The 18,171-nt window shown below is 44.7% G+C and overlaps 1 protein-coding gene across 2 annotated transcripts; it reads left to right on the forward strand.

Annotated features, from left to right (window-relative positions):
- Positions 1–179: 179 nt before the first annotated feature.
- On the forward strand, positions 180–18,090 carry CSDE1 (cold shock domain containing E1). Of its 2 annotated transcripts, XM_069875900.1 has the most exons (20): positions 180–302; positions 3,248–3,671; positions 5,978–6,176; positions 6,860–6,969; positions 7,312–7,404; positions 7,930–8,027; positions 8,198–8,279; positions 8,645–8,773; positions 8,942–9,067; positions 9,876–10,088; positions 10,573–10,713; positions 10,802–10,960; positions 11,557–11,664; positions 12,503–12,678; positions 13,053–13,165; positions 13,809–13,928; positions 14,161–14,339; positions 15,144–15,307; positions 16,237–16,369; positions 16,901–18,090. In XM_069875900.1, exons 3-20 carry the CDS (start codon positions 5,978–5,980, stop codon positions 16,946–16,948), a joined length of 2,391 nt encoding a protein of 796 aa, XP_069732001.1. In that variant the 5' UTR covers positions 180–302; positions 3,248–3,671; the 3' UTR covers positions 16,949–18,090. The 2 variants fall into 2 exon arrangements, with proteins under 2 accessions (XP_069732001.1, XP_069732002.1); XM_069875901.1 differs by lacking the exon at positions 7,312–7,404.
- Positions 18,091–18,171: the final 81 nt, after the last annotated feature.

Consider the following 18,171-nt stretch of genomic DNA (forward strand, 5'->3'; position numbering starts at 1 on the left):
TTGTCTGTGCCCTCGGCGCATGCGCGGGCCGCCGGGCACTGACGCCGCCGGGAGCGCATGCGCAGCGCGCGGGGGAGGGGCTGCGGGGCGTGGCCGCCCTCCGCGCATGCGCTAAGCGCGGGGCGCCGGCTCTGGCGTAGCGGTAGCGCAAGCGCAGAGAGCACGGCGCGCGTGCCCGCCCCCTCCGCCCCGCGCGCAGGCGCGGCCCCGCCCCCGCAGCGCTCTCGCGAGGCCGGGCGGTTCCTGCGTGCCGTGCGGTGCTGCTCATGGCGGCGCTGGAGCGGGGGCGCTGAGCTGTTGGGGTGAGTACGGCCCCGCCGCCGCCCCGCCGCCGCCTCGCGCCCCACCGCCGCTGGGGGAAGGCGCCCGGCCGCCCCCCGCCCCCCCCGGCCCGGCTGCGCGGGGACAGCCGCCCCGCGGCGGGGACGGCGAGCGGGGCCCGCGGGCAGACGCGGGGCCGCGGGGGCGGGGCGGGCGGCGGCGGGAGGAGGGGGGCCGGCGAGCGCGGGGAGGCGGGGGTCCCGGCGGGCGCGGCTCCCCGCGCGCCCCGCCTGCCCGCGGGCCCCGGCCCTTTGTGTGCGGGAGCGGCCGCCATCGCCCGCTTTGTGCGCGGGGCGGGCGCGGGGCGGCCCCTCCCGCCGGGCCCGCCCCCCCGGGCCCCCGCCCGGCCCCTGCCCGCCCCGCGCCGCCCGCCCCGCCACCATCTTGCGGCAGCGCGGCCGCCTCGGGGCCGGTTCGCCCCGCCGGCGCTCCCGGCAGCCCCTCTGCTTCTTTTTTCCTGCGGAGACGCGGGGTTCTCGGCGTTACGGTGACTCCGCCGGCCCGGCGAGCGTTGGTCGCCGCCGTGGCCGCGCGGATCGCGGGGCGCAGCGGGCGGGGGCGGCTCCGGCCCCCCGGCTCTTCCCGCCGCTCGTGTGTCCGCAACGACGACGCACGGTTCGGTCTGATGAAACTCGATCTCAGTCCCGTGTGAAGTGGCCATTTCTAGAAGCACGTGCTCTCGCCCCGTAAAAGAGAAGAAGACGGGACCCGGGGTGGTGTTTGTAACCCATCTGGGCCCAAATTGGCGGTTGGGCCGCGAACAGCTCTGGGGGACTGAGCTGTGTACCAAAAGACGCTCCTGGAAGACTCTAGGAACAGGGCTCGTACAGCTCTTCCCTGTCCTTGCATTAATCCTTTTAGCTGTAAGTGTGCAAGTGCAGAACCAGGGGTGACTTGGGGCTGGGCAGCTGCTCAGGGTGTTCGCTATTTGGTGGAGCATTTATAGAGCTGAATTAAAAAATCAAGACTTTGAGGCAGACACACAACAGTGAGGGGGTTTTTTTTTTTCCACCTGACTTGTCAAAAAGTGTTTTTTGACAACACCATCTTTTTTTCCCATAGTTTAAGCATAGTAAACCAATCTTGTTTATAAATGGAACTGGCTTTTAAGGGAGGAGCTTATGCTTTACTCCATTACCTGATAAAGTTAGCTGTGGTCATCTTTATGCTGAATAGCTGTTTTGATTATTCTGTGTAAATGTAATGTATTCTATACCCAGGAAAAAAGGAAAATGTGGTTCAATGCAGGTGACAGCTCTAGTAGAGCGCTAATAATATTAGTCTGACTAGATGAAAGAGAGGTTCGTGAATGAGAAGACTCCAAGTGTGTCTGTGTGTTTCGTGTGATGCTGTGCATGCCTGCTTCATCGCTCCTGAAGCTGCTTGGGGGATGTTTGTTTGAGATCTGAAATACTGTCCAAAACCAACACTGTCCCAAAAAAGATGATGGTAACAGCTGTCTGAGTCTCAGCAGCCTAGGGATCCTGTTAGTTTTGCAATAGCTTTGTCTCTTCACATTTGTCTTTTTCTGTGATTGAATCATTGAGCGCAAACCTTTTGTACCAGGGACTGGTTTGTGCTGCCCTCATCCAGTTTCTTACCTTGTCTTGTTCCTGTATGTATAATGATCTGACAGGAGAACTCACTTCAGCCAGAAGATTCTTTGTCCCTGGTGTGCAGACTGGGGTAAAAGCTGGGTGTTTGGTTTGCACTCACCACTGTGTGCTTTCGGGGCTGGAGTTCTTACTTGTGATCCTGACTGCAGACAGCGCTTCTGCTGCCATGGGAGCTCAGTGTTATCACAGTCAAGTTTCAGTCACTTGGGTTCGCTCAGGTTCACCAAAGGGGAGCCGAAGCTAAGTGTAAATGGTGCCATGCACTCTCCCACTACAGTGGAGAAGTAGGCTTTGTTCTTGCTTCTTTGGTGTGAGCCTTGCAGAACGACTTGGGTGGCGTTGCGCTCTGAAGTTGTGTTCAGTAGTCTCTAGATTGCTACATACGTGCTGGTTTATCCACAGGCACATAGTTGGATTGCTGCTTAGCAGCTTTTGTCCACAAAAATCTTTGCCCCTTCTTTTTTTATAGTTACTGAGTAAGCAAACAAACTCAGCTGAAAACTTGATTTAGTTTCTTTTCAAAAAAAGATTCCGTTTCCACAAGGTTTTGGCTTTCAGCTGTTTGGCTGTACTGCTTTCTTGTGAAAACACAGAACAGTACTGGAAGACTTTCACAGAACTATTATCAAGTTACTGTTGCAGAGAGGCTGCTCCCCTGTGTTATGTACACAGATTATTTACGTGTAATCAACTTTGCACACACAGTTTGTGGAGGTCTGGAGAATGGCTCTGCAGTCATTTTACACACTGTGCCCAGGCACGCGTGCTCAGTGCAGGACAGGCATGCAACACCTGTACCTGTTGTGGAGCAGTTTGTTTTCAAGCAAAGCTAAAAGTGCCTCGGGTATTGCCAGTTCTTGGCTTGCCTTTTGGAATAAAAATTTTCAGGGAATTCTAATTCTTCCACATGCATATGCCCTATTGCTACTCCAAATGTCTGTGTGAGCATTTATTAATTACGTTATGAGACAGCACCCCTGTAAAGGTACCATGAGCATGAACACTTGCATTAAATGGTGCTGCTGTTCATCAAAATGAAGTTGCACTTTTATTTGTGCAAACTGGGACCTTTCCTGAAATGCCTAATTACACCTGGAAGGTTTAAAATTGGAGGCTTGGAGGGAGAGTTCCTTGTGAAACAAAACTGAAAACAGGAACGCCAAATGTACCTGTAAAATGATCTTTCTTAGCACAGATCGAACCTCACAGTATCCAGGTAGAGGATGTGCACCCGTGTGTAGGACACCTGGGGCTGACGTGTAGTCTCTTTGCAAGCGATACTCAGTGTGTGTACTCTTTTTCTTTTCCAGTATGAAGTGGAACAGAACAGAATTTACCACCTGAAACTGCTGCTTCAAGTTCAGATCAGGAAAAGAATATACCACATCGTAACAACAACTCAAGACCAAAGAAGAGGAAACATACACTGAAGATACAAGGCTTGATCTGAAACAAGAAGTTTGTGCCTACTCAACAGCTTCAAAAGAGCACGTCCCGACGCTGCTAATAGTCTTTGTTTTCTCCAGTGCTGTATTGCAACTGCCCAAGGCAGCAGCGCTTGTGTTCTCTGTTAGCTTGATAGATCACTTTCTCTTGCTATCTTTTTTCTTCCTCTCTCTCTCTCTCTTTCTTCTTTTTTTTTAATAATAGCAGTCTTTATCCTTAGAAACTTGTACTGAAACAGAAGAATCCGCAAATACTACTGAAAGTGCAATATTTGAATATCACTGCGAGGTTGGTCCAAGTGTTATATAAAGAGTTCTATATATTTCTGAACTTAATGGGAAGCAAAGGTATGGGTTTTGTTAGTGGGTTTTAGGCAATTCTTTGCTCTTAGGTTGGTTTAGTAGTAGTGCTGCAAATTAATACCTGCAATATGGCTCTGTTTAACAGTACTTACAGCCCTAGGGAGCTGAGTGTTAGCGTTTATCTCTTGTCTAATAGTAATGGCAGTGTTGTGGTTCCAGTCCCCTTTTTCATTTTTTTTTTTTTCTGATCATTCCTGTTTAGCATTACTTAAATCTCACTGCACAGGTTTTTTTCTTCCTCTGAATGCTTGGACTAGTGGGGTTTGTAGTTCTTACTCTGGTAAGCTGGCAGGTCAGTTGTGTTACAAGCCAGCTGTTGGCAGTGGACAGCATGGTCTGGTTGTCGGTGTGGTCCAGTGTAGAGCTATTACATTGTAGGTCCAAGAAGATCCTGTGAAGTTTTATGATGAACTCTGGCAATAGGTGTACACGGAGATGGGGTTTGATTGTTGTTATGCTCTGACGTTGTGTTTGAAGAGGTGTAGGAATAGGCAAGCATCTAGAAATGCTGCTGATGTAAGCATGTATCTCTCTGCGGCTCGGAGGAGTGTATCCTTGTTGGAGCTTCAGCGGTAGGTGACCAAGTTCTGTGCTTTACTGCCAGTTCTCCTTCAGGCTCAAACCATGCACAGGGTGTTAGGTTGTAGCAAGAGATCATGGCAGTGGGGCTTTCTAGTGCTCAGATAGATTCTGAACTTGTTCTTTTGGTGGATTTTTGTCATTTTCTGTATCTGATGTACCTTCAGCAGAGGTCTGGTCCGTGAGGCCTGTGGCAGGGGTGTATTTGTGTACTTGCCTTCTGTCAGGGATGTGGCCATTTTGTACACGACTCAAAATGAGCATTTGTTACACTGATTTGTGCTTTCAGAGCGGGTTAATGGTCTTGCCTGTTACTCTCCTAGGAAAGGGTATAATAACACATAATTTTCCCTTCCCCCAGCCTCCCTGTTTGCAGGACCAATTTATTTTTGAAAGGTATTTCAAGCTCTAGGGTAGCTGAAAATCAAGGCTGTAGCTGTTGCCTCCCTGAGGGCATCCTGGGTGTGGAATGTCGTAGGGTTGCCTGCCTCAAGAGGTGAGGGTCCATATGTTGGAGGGGTGCTCTTCAATTTAAACTGATTTCCAAACAGCACAGTAAGACATGCTGTAACCTTTTAATACATCGAGTAACTGTGACCGCTTTACAGCTTGCTCAGCCATCTTTTATCTCCATGAAGCACATTACCGACTAACTTTGAATCTCTCCTGCTTGATGCAACAAGAAAGCCAAGAACCAATACAGCCTCATTCTGCTTCCAGAATAGATACTCTGGGAACGGCAGGACATAAATCCCTCCCATACTGTATTCCAAGATGCTTATTGACTGTCTGGGGAGATGGGAGGGTTGCTTTAGTTGCCTTCCTGGTATTAAAGAGTTTGAGGTGTTGTACGTTTCAGCTGATTTAATTGCTAGCCTGGAAATGGAAGTGGCTTTGCTTTAGAAATGAGAGCCACACATCCAAAAGCCAGTGGGTTAGTAAAGTGACTTGTCAGTATTTCAAGATTGAGTCTGTGCCTTTAAAAGAAACGACACCTCCACCCTCAAAAAAAGATTTTCATGGGTAGAAGTTAATATAGTATTTCGTTAGAGCTTTTAATTTTTTTTTAGTTGAATGCTGTGTTCAAGGTTTCTCAGTCTCTGTAGCACTTGAGCTCCTACGCCAGGGAAATGTTAGTGTAATTCTGTGTGCTGATTCCATACCTGTGCAAAAATACTTAAACTCATTTTATTGGTATGAAAGACTGAACAGATAGGCCAGGGACAAGCTTTGCGAGGCTGTGAACCCAATTCTGTTCGTTCATAAATATTGCATTTTCCTAATAACTCGTTTAATTTGGAAGAGCAGATGATTCAGATATGTCAGGCTTTGGTGTGAAATGCTGAATGTGGGAGTACTTTGAGCTGTAATACTTAGGACTAAGTCACAGGTTTGTTTTGGTCTATGCAGGCATTATCTTGGTGTTGCATTTCTGGCCTGTTTTATAGATGTGTTGCCTGTCTAAATCTTAAGGATTGTTGTTTTGCAAAAACATGACTGTGTTGCTGTTCTCACTCTCTTTTAAGAACAGTTAGGATTGGCTTGTTACAGTAACTTTCATAAGCTCTGTTTTGTTGCCTGAGCATGGAGAAAGGAAACAGATTTTTAAGTAGAGTATTTTTTGTGCTTTTCCCCCTACACTTTCTTTCACAGATGAGCTTTGATCCAAACCTGCTCCACAACAATGGACACAACGGGTACCCCAATGGTACTTCGGCAGCGCTGCGTGAGACTGGGGTTATAGAAAAACTGCTGACCTCCTATGGATTCATTCAGTGTTCTGAACGGCAAGCTAGACTGTTCTTCCACTGTTCACAGTACAATGGCAACCTACAGGAGCTCAAAGTAGGAGGTAATCGTGTGACTTGCAGAGCTCTTGACTAGGCAGAGACCAGTCCCTTCCCCTTGCCATAGAAATTTCTGTTGTCGTGTAGTGTGAATAGGCATGCGCTGTTGCATCTGATGGGCTAAAGAGACAATTGAATTAATGATCTCCCTCACCCAATGAGAGACATTATTCTGTGTGCCCTGTATCCATACAGTTGTGGCCCTTCTGGAGAAGGCGTGGTGGGAGGTCAGACCGGTATAACTGGACAGGAAGCAAAGGCTTAGGCTGCAGAAGAATTTACCTCACGTACTCAGTGTTTCTTAAAAGCAGTTTGAAGGTGACCGATTTTTTTTCCAGAGTGAGGAAACTGCTACTTCATGCTGCTAATTAATGTGCAGCGATGTTTCTGAACTGTTTAATGGTGCACGTTGTGTTGTCTGTACATCATTGTGACGTCTGCTGCACAGTTAGTGTAGTGGAGGATAGTTACTGAGGGACGAGCTGTTACAATAGGACAGTTCACTATCAACATAGGGGGGGATAAGCAGAATAGCCAGAGAGACACTTGCACATAGAGTGCCCTTGCTTGGAAACAAAAGCTACCTGAGCTTTATTTTGTTGCGTTTGACTAGAAGTAGTTAATTATCGAATGTAATGAACCCCAGCAGAATCCTGTGATACCATTTTCATGTTTGATTGTCTTGTAGATGATGTTGAGTTTGAAGTATCTTCTGATCGCCGAACTGGAAAACCCATTGCTATTAAATTGGTGAAGATAAAACCAGAAATATTACCTGAAGAACGAATAAATGGACAAGTTAGTGCCCATTTTCTTTACATGCATAATTTTTATCCCTCACTCCAGTACAGAGGAATAGATGCATTTAGCATGTATATTAACTGCATTCAGTTACACTGAGATGTATCTTTGTTGCTCTGATGAAAATTCAGAGCTTCAGTTTGAGCTCTTGCTTAGCTGCAAGTGGTTCTTAGAGTCAGCAGATGTCCTGCAAGGTTGAAACTTGGCAGCGTTGCATTCCCTGTCAAGTTACACAAGGGGTGCATTCCTGCCTGTGTAGTAGAGGATACTGAGATTCATTTTGTATTCACCAATGCTGCTCCTGAAATGACTAGCAATGGATTTTTTTTTGACTGGTAGGTTGTGTGCGCTGTTCCTCACAATTTAGAGAGTAAATCTCCAGCTGCCCCGGGTCAGAGTCCAACAGGGAGTGTATGCTACGAACGTAATGGGGTAAAGCTTATGTATTTTACTTGCACTCTTCACTGATCCATCGCTGTGGTCTATGAGCAAAAGAACTGCCAATTGAATGTAGACGATTGACACTGCTAAGAAATGTAGTTCTTGGCCCAAAAAAAGCATGCTTTGGTAATTACTACAAACAGAAACGTTAATTTGACAGCTTGCTTGCTTACGTCTGTGGAAAACTTTATACAGAGCCAAATAGTTATTTTTCTCTTTTAAAACTTAATGAAGCTGGGTTAAGCAATCCTTATCCTTGACTCTTCAAGAGTTTGGGAATGGACATTTAAAGATGGCCACAAACAAACCTTTCAGCTTAAGCTGCTTGTTGCAGACTCATCAAAACAGCACGATGAGAAAAAGAGTATTTTTGCATGCCGTCTTTGACCCATTTTCAATATTCTCACTAAATTTATCTCGTGAATAGCAGATACTGTTATTAAACGAAGCTGTGTTAATCTTTCTTCGAAACAATGATCTGCAAGTAGACTGATGTTAGTCCATATTAATTTACAGGAAGTGTTTTACCTGACTTACACCCCAGAGGATGTTGAAGGAAATGTACAGCTGGAAACAGGAGATAAAATTAACTTTGTAATTGATACAAATAAACAGTAAGTTGGTGCTGTTTTTCTGACTTCACACATTATTTTAGTAGTCAGGCAGAAATTCATGCTCTTCCAAGAACTGCAGTAGCATCATGAAATAGAATCTTAGATTTTGCTCCGTTTTGCTCAATTCTGAGATGTTTCAGGTTTGCTCTGTTTACCTTTTTCCTCTCTAGTACTGGTGCTGTAAGTGCTCGTAACATTATGCTATTAAAGAAGAAACAAGCCCGCTGTCAAGGAGTTGTCTGTGCCATGAAAGTAAGTGATGCTTTAGCTTTATTTACAGTTTCATTTGGAAATGAAACGCTATTCTGAAAAGCAGTGTTAAAAGTAACACATTTAGGGCATGAAGAGCTACCAACAGTTTGGAGCTGTGGGTATAAACTAGGTGAAATGGTTTAAAGAGCTAATCTTTGATACTAATACTCTTCTCAACAAAGGAAGTGCTGTTTATTTCTGTTGATGTATTTCTTGTGGTAGTCTGTTAACTCTGTGAACCTCTCAGTGTGCTGTGCTGGTATGACATAGTCTTTTGTTATGTTTGATAGAACCTGTGAAGTTTTGCATTGCTATGTTGAATGAATAGGCAATGTATTTATTAAAACGCTTTGTTCTATTTTTAGGAAGCCTTTGGATTTATTGAGAGAGGTGATGTCGTGAAGGAGATATTCTTTCACTATAGTGAATTTAAAGGTGACCTAGAAGCCTTACAGCCTGGTGATGATGTGGAGTTCACAATCAAAGACAGAAACGTAAGACGAAATCCAATAAAATCTGAAGACAAGATCCTAGGGCATAACTGGAGAGCTATCTGTTTTCTCAAATTCACTTGTGAAAAAGAAGGGGGGAGGAGGTTCCTTGGAAAATGTCTGCTGCCTTACCTCTTCTCTGGGGGTATTTGACTGATTTTGTGTTTTCAGGGTAAAGAAGTTGCAACAGATGTTAGACTGCTGCCTCAAGGAACCGTCATTTTTGAAGATATCAGCATTGAACATTTTGAAGGAACCGTAACCAAAGTAATTCCAAAAGTACCCAGCAAAAACCAGGTGCATTTCAGTATTTCCTGACGTTTGTGAAATATTATATTGATTTAATTCCAGTCAAACAGGATAAGCATTCCTCTTTCCTTGTAACAGGGCTGCATAAGCATCATGTCAGAGTAAAGGAGTAAGCTTGTACTTAACCTGTAACAGCCACTGATAGCAGACACAGCATGCAATATTTCTACAGGGTATAAAAAGCAAGAATTGGGGTGTTACGTTGTCTTTAATGTTTCAAATACTTCACATTGAATTTTGCAGGTTTAGGGTGCATCTTTTAAGCAAAAGCATAGGGAAAAAAATAGAAAATATTCGAGGGAATAAGCCTGATCAGTGAATTCTGTGAGCATTAACAGTTAATGAGGTTTTTGCCAGAGAGCTAACTTGACCTTTAATGTTTGGCTTTGAGGGAAGTGTACACGAGCACTCCTTCAGGTTTTAGGCGAGTCTGCATTGTTGTTTTGGGAAGGCTGAGTGGGTTTTTTGTGTTTTGAACACTTTATAAGAAAGATACTTAGAAGTGTTCTAAGTATCGTTGTAAATTTAATTCCCGAAATAAAGTGTGAATTTCTTTGGCAATGCATGCTTGGTGCTAAAAAAAAAAAACCACACCCACAACACCTCCAAAAACTAACTTGTGTTTGGCTGTGGGCAGTGAAGTGTTAGAGTCGTAGAAATGAAGCATAATTGTCTGATGCCAGCAGGTGTTTTGTGTCATCCATGCTTCTGCTAGCGTTTCTGCCCACCATTCTGTCTGCAGTAGTGCCCATTCTGGCGAGTGAACTGACTTTCTGTTGGGTTTCCTGTCTGCTAGAGTGACCCATTACCTGGCCGCATCAAAGTTGACTTTGTGATTCCTAAAGAACTTCCATTTGGAGACAAAGATACAAAATCCAAGGTGACCTTGCTGGAAAGCGACCACGTTCGATTCAATATTTCAACAGACAGACGTGACAAATTAGAACGAGCCACCAATATTGAGGTTCTCCCCAATACCTTCCAATTTACTAATGAAACGAGGGAAATGGCAAGTATCTGTCTTTAAAAGTTTTCATTCTTGAGGGGAAATGAAAGTAAAACTGAGTGGGTTGTTTCTCTTAAACATCCCTCTGACTGTGGTTTTATTTCCTACTTATCCAGGTTCTTGTGTTTCCTCTGTGTGTGTATGGTGGATGTAGAGTACCCCTTTTAAGACTGTTCTCTGTGTAGCAGTGACATCAGGTTCTTTAATTTCAGGCCTTCTCGTTTGAGGCTTAAAATAGTCTTTTCCGCTTCTTAAGAAGTAAAGTTGCCAAACAAGGGAAGTACAACTGCTGTGCATTTCAGGTTGGCCATAGCTGTTAGTGCGACAGTTTACAAGGAAGACAGTTGCACAAACCACAGAGCGTTTTTTTTGGAATTCAGACCTTGTGCTTGGATCATCCCATGCTCCACGGACAGATGTGGAGTATCTGCAGACAGATGTCGCGTACGCGCCATAACACCATCATTGTCCCTTTGATTGTTCCCAGGGTGTGATTGCAGCGATGAGAGATGGCTTTGGCTTCATTAAATGTGTGGACCGGGATGCTCGCATGTTCTTTCACTTCAGTGAAATTATGGATGGAAATCAACTCCACATTTCTGACGAAGTAGAGTTTACTGTCGTTCCTGTGAGTGAGATTAATACTTATATGAAGTCTTGTTTTTTAAAGAAGTTACGTGCGGTCTGTCTAAAATCCGATCAATCTTGTTTTTCAGGATATGTTGTCTGCCCAAAGAAATCATGCTATAAGGATTAAAAAGCTTCCAAAGGGCACGGTTTCTTTCCACACCCAATCAGATCACCGCTTTGTGGGCACTATAGACAAAGAAGCCACTCCAGCCAAGGCCACTAGCCCAAATAAAGGCAAAGAGAAGGTAAGGCTGTTCTTCTACTTGTGAAGTACCTGTCTGTGTTGTTGGCTTTGGAGACTGAGGCCACTTCCTTAAAATCTGTAATGAGCTTCTTGAAGCACTATTTGTCATGTGTAAATGTGAGCTATGCTGAATAGCTAATGATAGCAGCCAGTGAAAACTAACTTGTTTGAAACAAGATAATCAAAGCATTGTTAATGATCGTGTTGTTGAGGATAGTTTCCAAGAACTGGATGGGAAGTTTGTTTCTGCCTCCTGCTACGTAAGATGCTAGGTAGAATTGGTTAAAACTCAATTTCCAGGGCTGGAGGAGAGCTTCTTTGTGGTGTTGTGATGTTTTAAACAGTGCCGGAATAATTAAACTCGCAATAAATGCTTTAATGGAAACATTAATAATAGTGCTTTCTTTCCTTTAAAAACACTGTTTGATGTCATTTAAAGCTTCATACTTGGAGTCGTTTGTTCTGTGTTTTTCACCAGCTACTGAGCAATTGCTATAAAAACACTGTAGCTCTGATGAGCAGTGTGTGAATTGGATGTCGTAAACTTATTTGCTTACAAATAAGACACCAATTGCTGATTTCTCTTGTCTTTTTTAGGAAGCTGAGGATGGAATAATTGTTTATGATGACTGTGGAGTAAAACTGACCATTCCTTACCAGGCCAAGGATGTGGAAGGATCTACTAATCCCCAGATAGGCGATAAGGCAAGATAATTAAGTGTACTCTTGGGAAATGTTTTGCTGTTTGTTGTGAGATGTGAGATTCCCTTGTCCTTATTATTGCATTTGGTCTCCCTCTTGGAACAGATGAAGGACGGGGCATCTTTGTGATGTCCTCAAGTTCTTCTATTCCAGATTTGAGTGGCTGAGTGGCTTTATCTGCTATATAACTAAGAAAAATACCCTAAAACTTGGTGATACATACGTGAAAAAAATGATGTTAGTGTGTAAATGATGTTTTTTAAACAAGAGATTCCTGTCATTAAGACGGGGGACTCTTGCTTCTGAATAATCAAGAGGAAATTAGCATAAAGACTTGGAGATGAATGTCAAAGAGGGACAATGCACCCTTACGAGCAAATTAGCCTGAGAAGGAGTGGGAAGGGAGAAATTGCTCCGAGATTTGGAAGAGCAGTGTTCAGGAGCCATGGGAGCAAGGCACTGATTACTGTTTCAAAACCTGAAAAAAGTGAGCGGAGCTAGATATGCGCTCACTGCAGACACTAGTGTTGAATGCAGGGAAAGGAGGCAAATCACATAATCAGAAAGAATCTTTCATGGGTAAAAGAACCTGGGTGGTAGAGGCTGGTGTGCCTTGAAGATGTCACTGCTGTGACTCCGGCTCTTCAGAATGCTGTACATGTCCATAGCTGACAGAACTTTCTGGGGGAGTAGTGGCTAGAAAATTACTTTCCTGGAGAGCCTAGATATTGATTAGAGCTATGCAGCTTTGAAATGAGTTGTTTCAGCTGGGTTTTTTTGGTGACGTTCATGGTGGGTTTGGATTTTTTCTATCTAGTATTGTTACGCTCCTCTTCAACAGGTTGAGTTCAGTGTGTGTGAAGTGAAGAGAACTGGTCTGCAAACAGCTGTTTCCGTCAGAATGCTTGGACGCAATTACAGCTCTAAGAGGCTTTTGGGATATGTGGCAGCCCTGAAAGATAACTTTGGATTTATTGAAACAGCCAATCATGATAAGGAGATCTTTTTCCACTACAGGTGAATGGTGATTTTATTATCATTTTTAATTTATTGTTGAGAGGTGTTTGTTTGGGGGAGAGGAGTTTGGTAGGGTTGGCTGTTAAACTTGTTTGGACCTCACACACATATGCTCAAGTTCTTTTTATTATCTGTGCTGGACTCGTTCAGGCTTTCCTGTCAGTCAGCAGTCTTGGAGTTCTGTGCTTCTGAATCCCATGCCCAGAAATACACTTGTATTGGATGTTTGAAATCCTTCACTTTCTTGAATGAGGGTGTCTTGAAAATGTGAGGTGAAAAACTGTTAAATGTTTCTGGTCACGTTCTGTAAATATTGAGTGAACATCACTGTTGTTACGTAACTGAAGGAAAACTTGATAATTCTGTTTCTGTAGTGAATACTGTGGTGATATTGATAGCCTGGAACTTGGAGACACTGTTGAATACAGCTTGTCAAAAGGCAAAGGAAACAAAGTTAGTGCAGAAAAGGTGAACAAAACACATGCAGGTAAGTCTGTACCCAGTACTTACTGCTTACAAGGCTCTTGGTGGGTGCTGATGGATAAAGTTCGTTAATAATCTGTTCACAGTTGGTGCTCAAACCCAGAGGATGTTGCTTAATGTGATGGTCACTGGTTTCCTGAAAGCTCTTCCCTGTGTTCCTGGAGAACAGACCTTGGTTCTCCTCAGCTGGGGAGTTATAAGAGGAGATCTGGTGGCAGAGTTTGCCAGAGGTGGAACTGTGCTGGCTATGCTGTTTTTCACAGAAGGAAAATTTGCAAGAGGCAGGCAGATGGGGATAGTAAGGACTTGGGGAGAAAAAAGCCATGCTTGAAGATGATTGAAGTGAGCAGGGAATGGGAATGCAGTGGAAGAGAAGTAAAATACTTCCATTTGCTTTTCAAGATTGATGGCCTCTAATTCCATGAGAAACCAATATCTTTCTGCTTCCGTCAGTGTGGGCTTGATTAGAAAAACTGTCGTCAGCTATTGCTATGTTGAAACTGTTCCAATGTTACTCGGTGAGAGGGCACTACCTTTGTGTCTTGTAAGGCAAACTCTTGTCTCCAGGTCAGTCTGAATCACTTAATTCTTTTTAAAATAAAGTATGACTCAAACATCCTGTTCTTGCACTGTCTGTTTCTTTTCAGTGAATGGTATCACCGAAGAAGCTGATCCAACTGTTTACTCTGGTAAAGTAATTCGTCCTTTGAGAAGTGTAGATCCCACACAAACTGAATACCAGGGCATGATTGAAGTCATGGAGGATGGTGAGTTCTGTTGCTTTAAAGTTGTAAGTGTTCCTTTTACAAACACACAAGTAGTCTAGATGTTTAATAAACTGTAAACAGAGTCATTGAGGATTAGAGTTGCACTACAGAATACACTCATGTACTAAACTGACAGCAAAAGTATCATTTCTACTATTGGAAGTTAATTCTAAATGCCCTCAGGTAGAAAAGAGTGCCTCTGAATTCCGTCTTCTACTTTTTCTGCCTCTAGGTGAGATGAAAGGAGAGGTCTATCCGTTTGGAATTGTTGGAATGGCAAACAAAGGTGACTGTCTGCAAAAGGGAGAGACGGTGAAGTTTCAGCTCTGTGTTCTTGGTCAGAATGGGCAGACAATGGCTGTTAACATCACACCGTTCCGCAGAGCGACAGTGGAGTGCGTGAAAGATCAGGTGTGTGACCGCTGCTGTGAAGATGTGGTTCACGTTGGTAGGAAAGAGGTGCTCATGTTGGACAAACACATTAGCACTCCTGGACAGCAGTTCCTGCTGTGGATGAGTCTGAAGACCTGGTTTTGAGATGTCCTACAAATTGATCGTAACTAGTTTCTGCCCAGCATTAGAAAAGTGCGTAAAAAAAAAGAAACAAAACTGTATGTGTTTAGCTTCTAGAGGAAGCTTCTTCATAGCATGAAGCAGTCAGTGATCGCAGACCACCTGAAATGCAATGATTGCCCTGGGTATCTGCATCTCAGAATGATTGGTGCTGTGAATGCTCTCTATTTTTATAGTTATTTTGTAGCACTGGGCTCTGGTTGTTGGTTTTTGGAGAGGCTGGATGAATTTTGCTGTTTTATACCTAAGTGGAATAGTAAATGGAAGTACCTGACTCCTTATACAAGTGACAGACCAAAATATAGTGTGTTTTCTACTGCCTAGCTTTAAAGGTGGTCTTGGAATGGAATGTGCAGCACTGCTGTTCTTGGTGTAATACAACTGCTGGGACTGTGGCAGTTTTCAGCACTTCAGTTCTACAGACTTTGGTGTGTAAATGGGACTTCACAAACCCAGGAAGAGTGGTTAGGCTTCTGCGAGTGTTGGTTCCAGGAAGAGTGTTTTGCTCTGTGAAAATTGCGTTTCCGCTCCCACCAGGCACTTCAGAGGGTTTTTCCCAGAGGTAGTTAAACAACAACGAGTCATTGCATCTGTTCAGTTCAAGAGGAAAGATATAACCTTGTGATGTCTTTTTTTTTTCAGTTTGGTTTCATTAACTACGAAGTAGGTGACAGCAAAAAGCTCTTCTTCCACGTCAAAGAAGTTCAGGATGGTGTGGAGCTGCAGGCTGGGGATGAAGTGGAGTTCTCAGTAATCCTGAACCAGCGCACAGGAAAATGCAGTGCCTGTAACGTGTGGCGTGTCTGGTGAGGACTGGGAATTGAAGTAGTTTATTCTGGTGTGCTGTCTGCCTTGCACATGTGGAGCGCACACTGCTCCTGATCTGAGCTGGCTGTTCCTAGAGTGAGAGCTGTAGGTTTCAGCTGGCTTCACGAGAGCCTCTCTCTTGAGAACTGCCAGCACTTGTGGGTGTCCAGCAGAGGAGCAGGAATCTCGGCTCTCCTTAATTTCAGATAGCTGGTTTTTTTTCCATCTGTTCTTAAGAAACTACCCCCTTAGCAGGAATCTGGATACAGTTTTCTCAGTGGGCGGTAATGAACTGTATTCCTCTGTAGTTGCTGGCCTTTCTGGCCAGTGCAGTGCTTAGAGCTTCCACCTGTTTCCTGAAGAGCGACTTTAATTTTTAAATAGAAAACCAGAGTTATTTGGCACGTGTTTTTGACATGTCATTCTTTAAGGGTGATGGGTATTTTTTCTTTTGAACTGCTTACACATTTTGAAGAACACTGTACAATTTGGGTTTAGCTTGAAATGGCTTCCCATTGCTGTAGAAGTGCTAGCATGGCATTTTTTTCACTCAAAACTCTGTGCTTATCATATTCAGAGATGTTAATGCCATGCCATTACATAATGACCTCTCATAAGCCTTCTGCTGTTCCAGTTAAAGGGAACAGAATTGTAGGAAGTGCTGCTGAGACATCCATGGGAGTAAACACAGTGCCTCCACCCACTACAGAATACCCTCTTGAGAATCCTCTTTGGAGCTATTGCTGCTTCAGAGTTCTGTGTTGACAGTAGGGGTTTTGAGGCAGACGTACCCAGTGTTGCTTGGAAGGTCCGCTTTCCCCGTGAGACACGTGCTGCTGCTGGCTTATGGGGTTGGGGGCTGTAAATGCAGGAGCTTGCACCATCTCAGGGAGTCATCTGTGCTCTTGTGTGTTTGGCTCTGTTACAGTGAAGGCGCTAAAGCTGTTGCTGCTCCACGTCCTGATAGACTTGTTAATCGTTTAAAGAGCATTAATCTGGACGATGCCAACGCTCCTCGTCTAACAGTTCTTCGTCAGCCTCGGGGACCGGATAACTCCAAGGTATGTAAGAGAAAAGGCTGCCTTGTGGGATAGCTGCAGCCTGTGATTTAACATGGGTAACAGCTTCCTCTGCTGGAAGCCTGCACGGATCAGAAGGCAGTGACCAAGTCACCTGCTGCGTGAGGTGGGGCGGCTTCTGTGCCACCAGGGCGCGGGACCTTGTGTTGCTGTCTGTGATGTGGTCTCAGAGGGGCACATGGTATGGAACCAACCAATTGCTTGTTGTGTTCTAGCCCATAATGTCTTGATTAGTTTTTCTTTTTATGAACCTCCTGCTCCCTTTTCAGAGGCAGTAAGTGAAACCCTTTACCTAACCTTGGCTTTCACATCAGGTTCTGCCACCACTTAATAAGCGGGAACAAAGTGTCTGGAGTCTTGAGAAGTATCTGGGACTGCAGAGAGCAACCCGCAGAACCTGCTTTGTTGCCTTCTCTGAAGTGTGGCTGACTAGAAATGTGCTAACGGTGTACTTTGCACAAAACAGGTTTGCTTTAGAGCTGGAGCTCAGAGTCTGCTTTGTTTGCCTTGCAGGGGTTTGGTGCGGAGAGGAAGATCCGTCAGGCTGGTGTTATAGACTGACCCAGAGAACCATGCCTGGTGTACGACTGTGTGGCAGGCTGGTGAAGGGTACTGAATATCTCCCTGTTCATCCCTTCCTCCAATTCTCAGAAGCTATTACACCGGTTTTAACACCTTCTCATGTTATGTTTAAAATAAATTTATGAAACCATTTTAAAATTATGCACAGTTGCATTCTGGAGAACTTAAGGTGGCGCCTTATAGTATCACATTTTAGAAGCTTGTTTTGAATGGTGCATTTAACGCAACTGGTTACTGCAACTCTACATTGCCTATGTGAGTGACCATTATAGACAGCTCTCCTCCGGCAGACCTTATGGAATTCTGCACTACAGCCACCCATGCTTTATCTTTGTTTTGGCCGAGGCATTAACTATGCCTTCGTGCTTGTTGCATTTTGTCTTTCCTTCCCAGTGGGAGCAGAAGGCTCGGCTCGCTCTGCCCAGATTCTGAGGACCACGTGAGGGTGGGATAAGTTCCGCTCTGTGTAGGAACATTCAGACGACTTCAGTTGTTGGCCAAACATTAATGATGTTTTCTTATTTTCATTTGACTCGGGTCCTTGAGCCGGCGGAGCTGTGGTGGGAGCCCAGCGAAAGCCTCTTTCTGGGGCTGAATTGTTTTTTTTTTGTAGCGTTCTGGACACATGCAGTGCAGAATTTCCTAAGGCCGAGGTGTGCCATCAGTGTGGTAATTTAAACATATTTAAAACGATGCACAAACCCGCTGCTGCTTGGGACACTGCAGCTTCCAACACCACTTTCTGTTACTGATTTGGGTTTGGAACAAAAAAAAAAACCACCGAGAGAAGTTGTGCCTGAAGTGATGGGTTTGTTTTTCTGTTTTGCAGCCGGCACCCCGTGTTCCATAATGAATAAATACTTAGGCTCTCCATAGCTGTACCGAGACTTTCATCAGGTGAACTAGTTGATGTCTGTGTGCTTTCCTTTGTCCGCCCCGCGGGGCGCGGCCCCTCCTCTCGACTTAGGGTTTTTCTTCTCTGGGAGATGCGTTATCTTTGTACGACGAACATTGCTTTTTCTCCAGGTTTTTTTTTTTGTTTGTTTGTTTTTTTGGTTTGGTTTTTTTTTTTCTGTTAATGGCAAAAGAATGGAAATAGAATAAAGTTTTACTGATTTTGACCCGCGCCGCCTCGCGCCATGTCCTTCCGCCCGCCTCGCGTCACGTGCCCGGCAGCGGCGGCGCGGCCGGAAGTGCCGGGT

The sequence above is a fragment of the Phaenicophaeus curvirostris genome, chromosome 24 (assembly GCF_032191515.1).
Source record: "Phaenicophaeus curvirostris isolate KB17595 chromosome 24, BPBGC_Pcur_1.0, whole genome shotgun sequence".
Classification (NCBI taxonomy): Eukaryota; Metazoa; Chordata; class Aves; order Cuculiformes; family Cuculidae; genus Phaenicophaeus; species Phaenicophaeus curvirostris.

What these genes read in the sequence shown, in the direction of transcription:
- CSDE1 (XM_069875900.1), top strand. Translation starts at nt 5,978, where the DNA reads ATGAGCTTTGATCCAAACCTGCTCCACAACAATGGACACAACGGGTAC. An exon ending in TATGCTACGAACGTAATGGG is followed by an intron (nt 7,405 to 7,929) that starts GTAAAGCTTATG and finishes ATTAATTTACAG; the next exon opens with GAAGTGTTTTACCTGACTTA. An exon ending in ATCCCCAGATAGGCGATAAG is followed by an intron (nt 11,665 to 12,502) that starts GCAAGATAATTA and finishes CCTCTTCAACAG; the next exon opens with GTTGAGTTCAGTGTGTGTGA.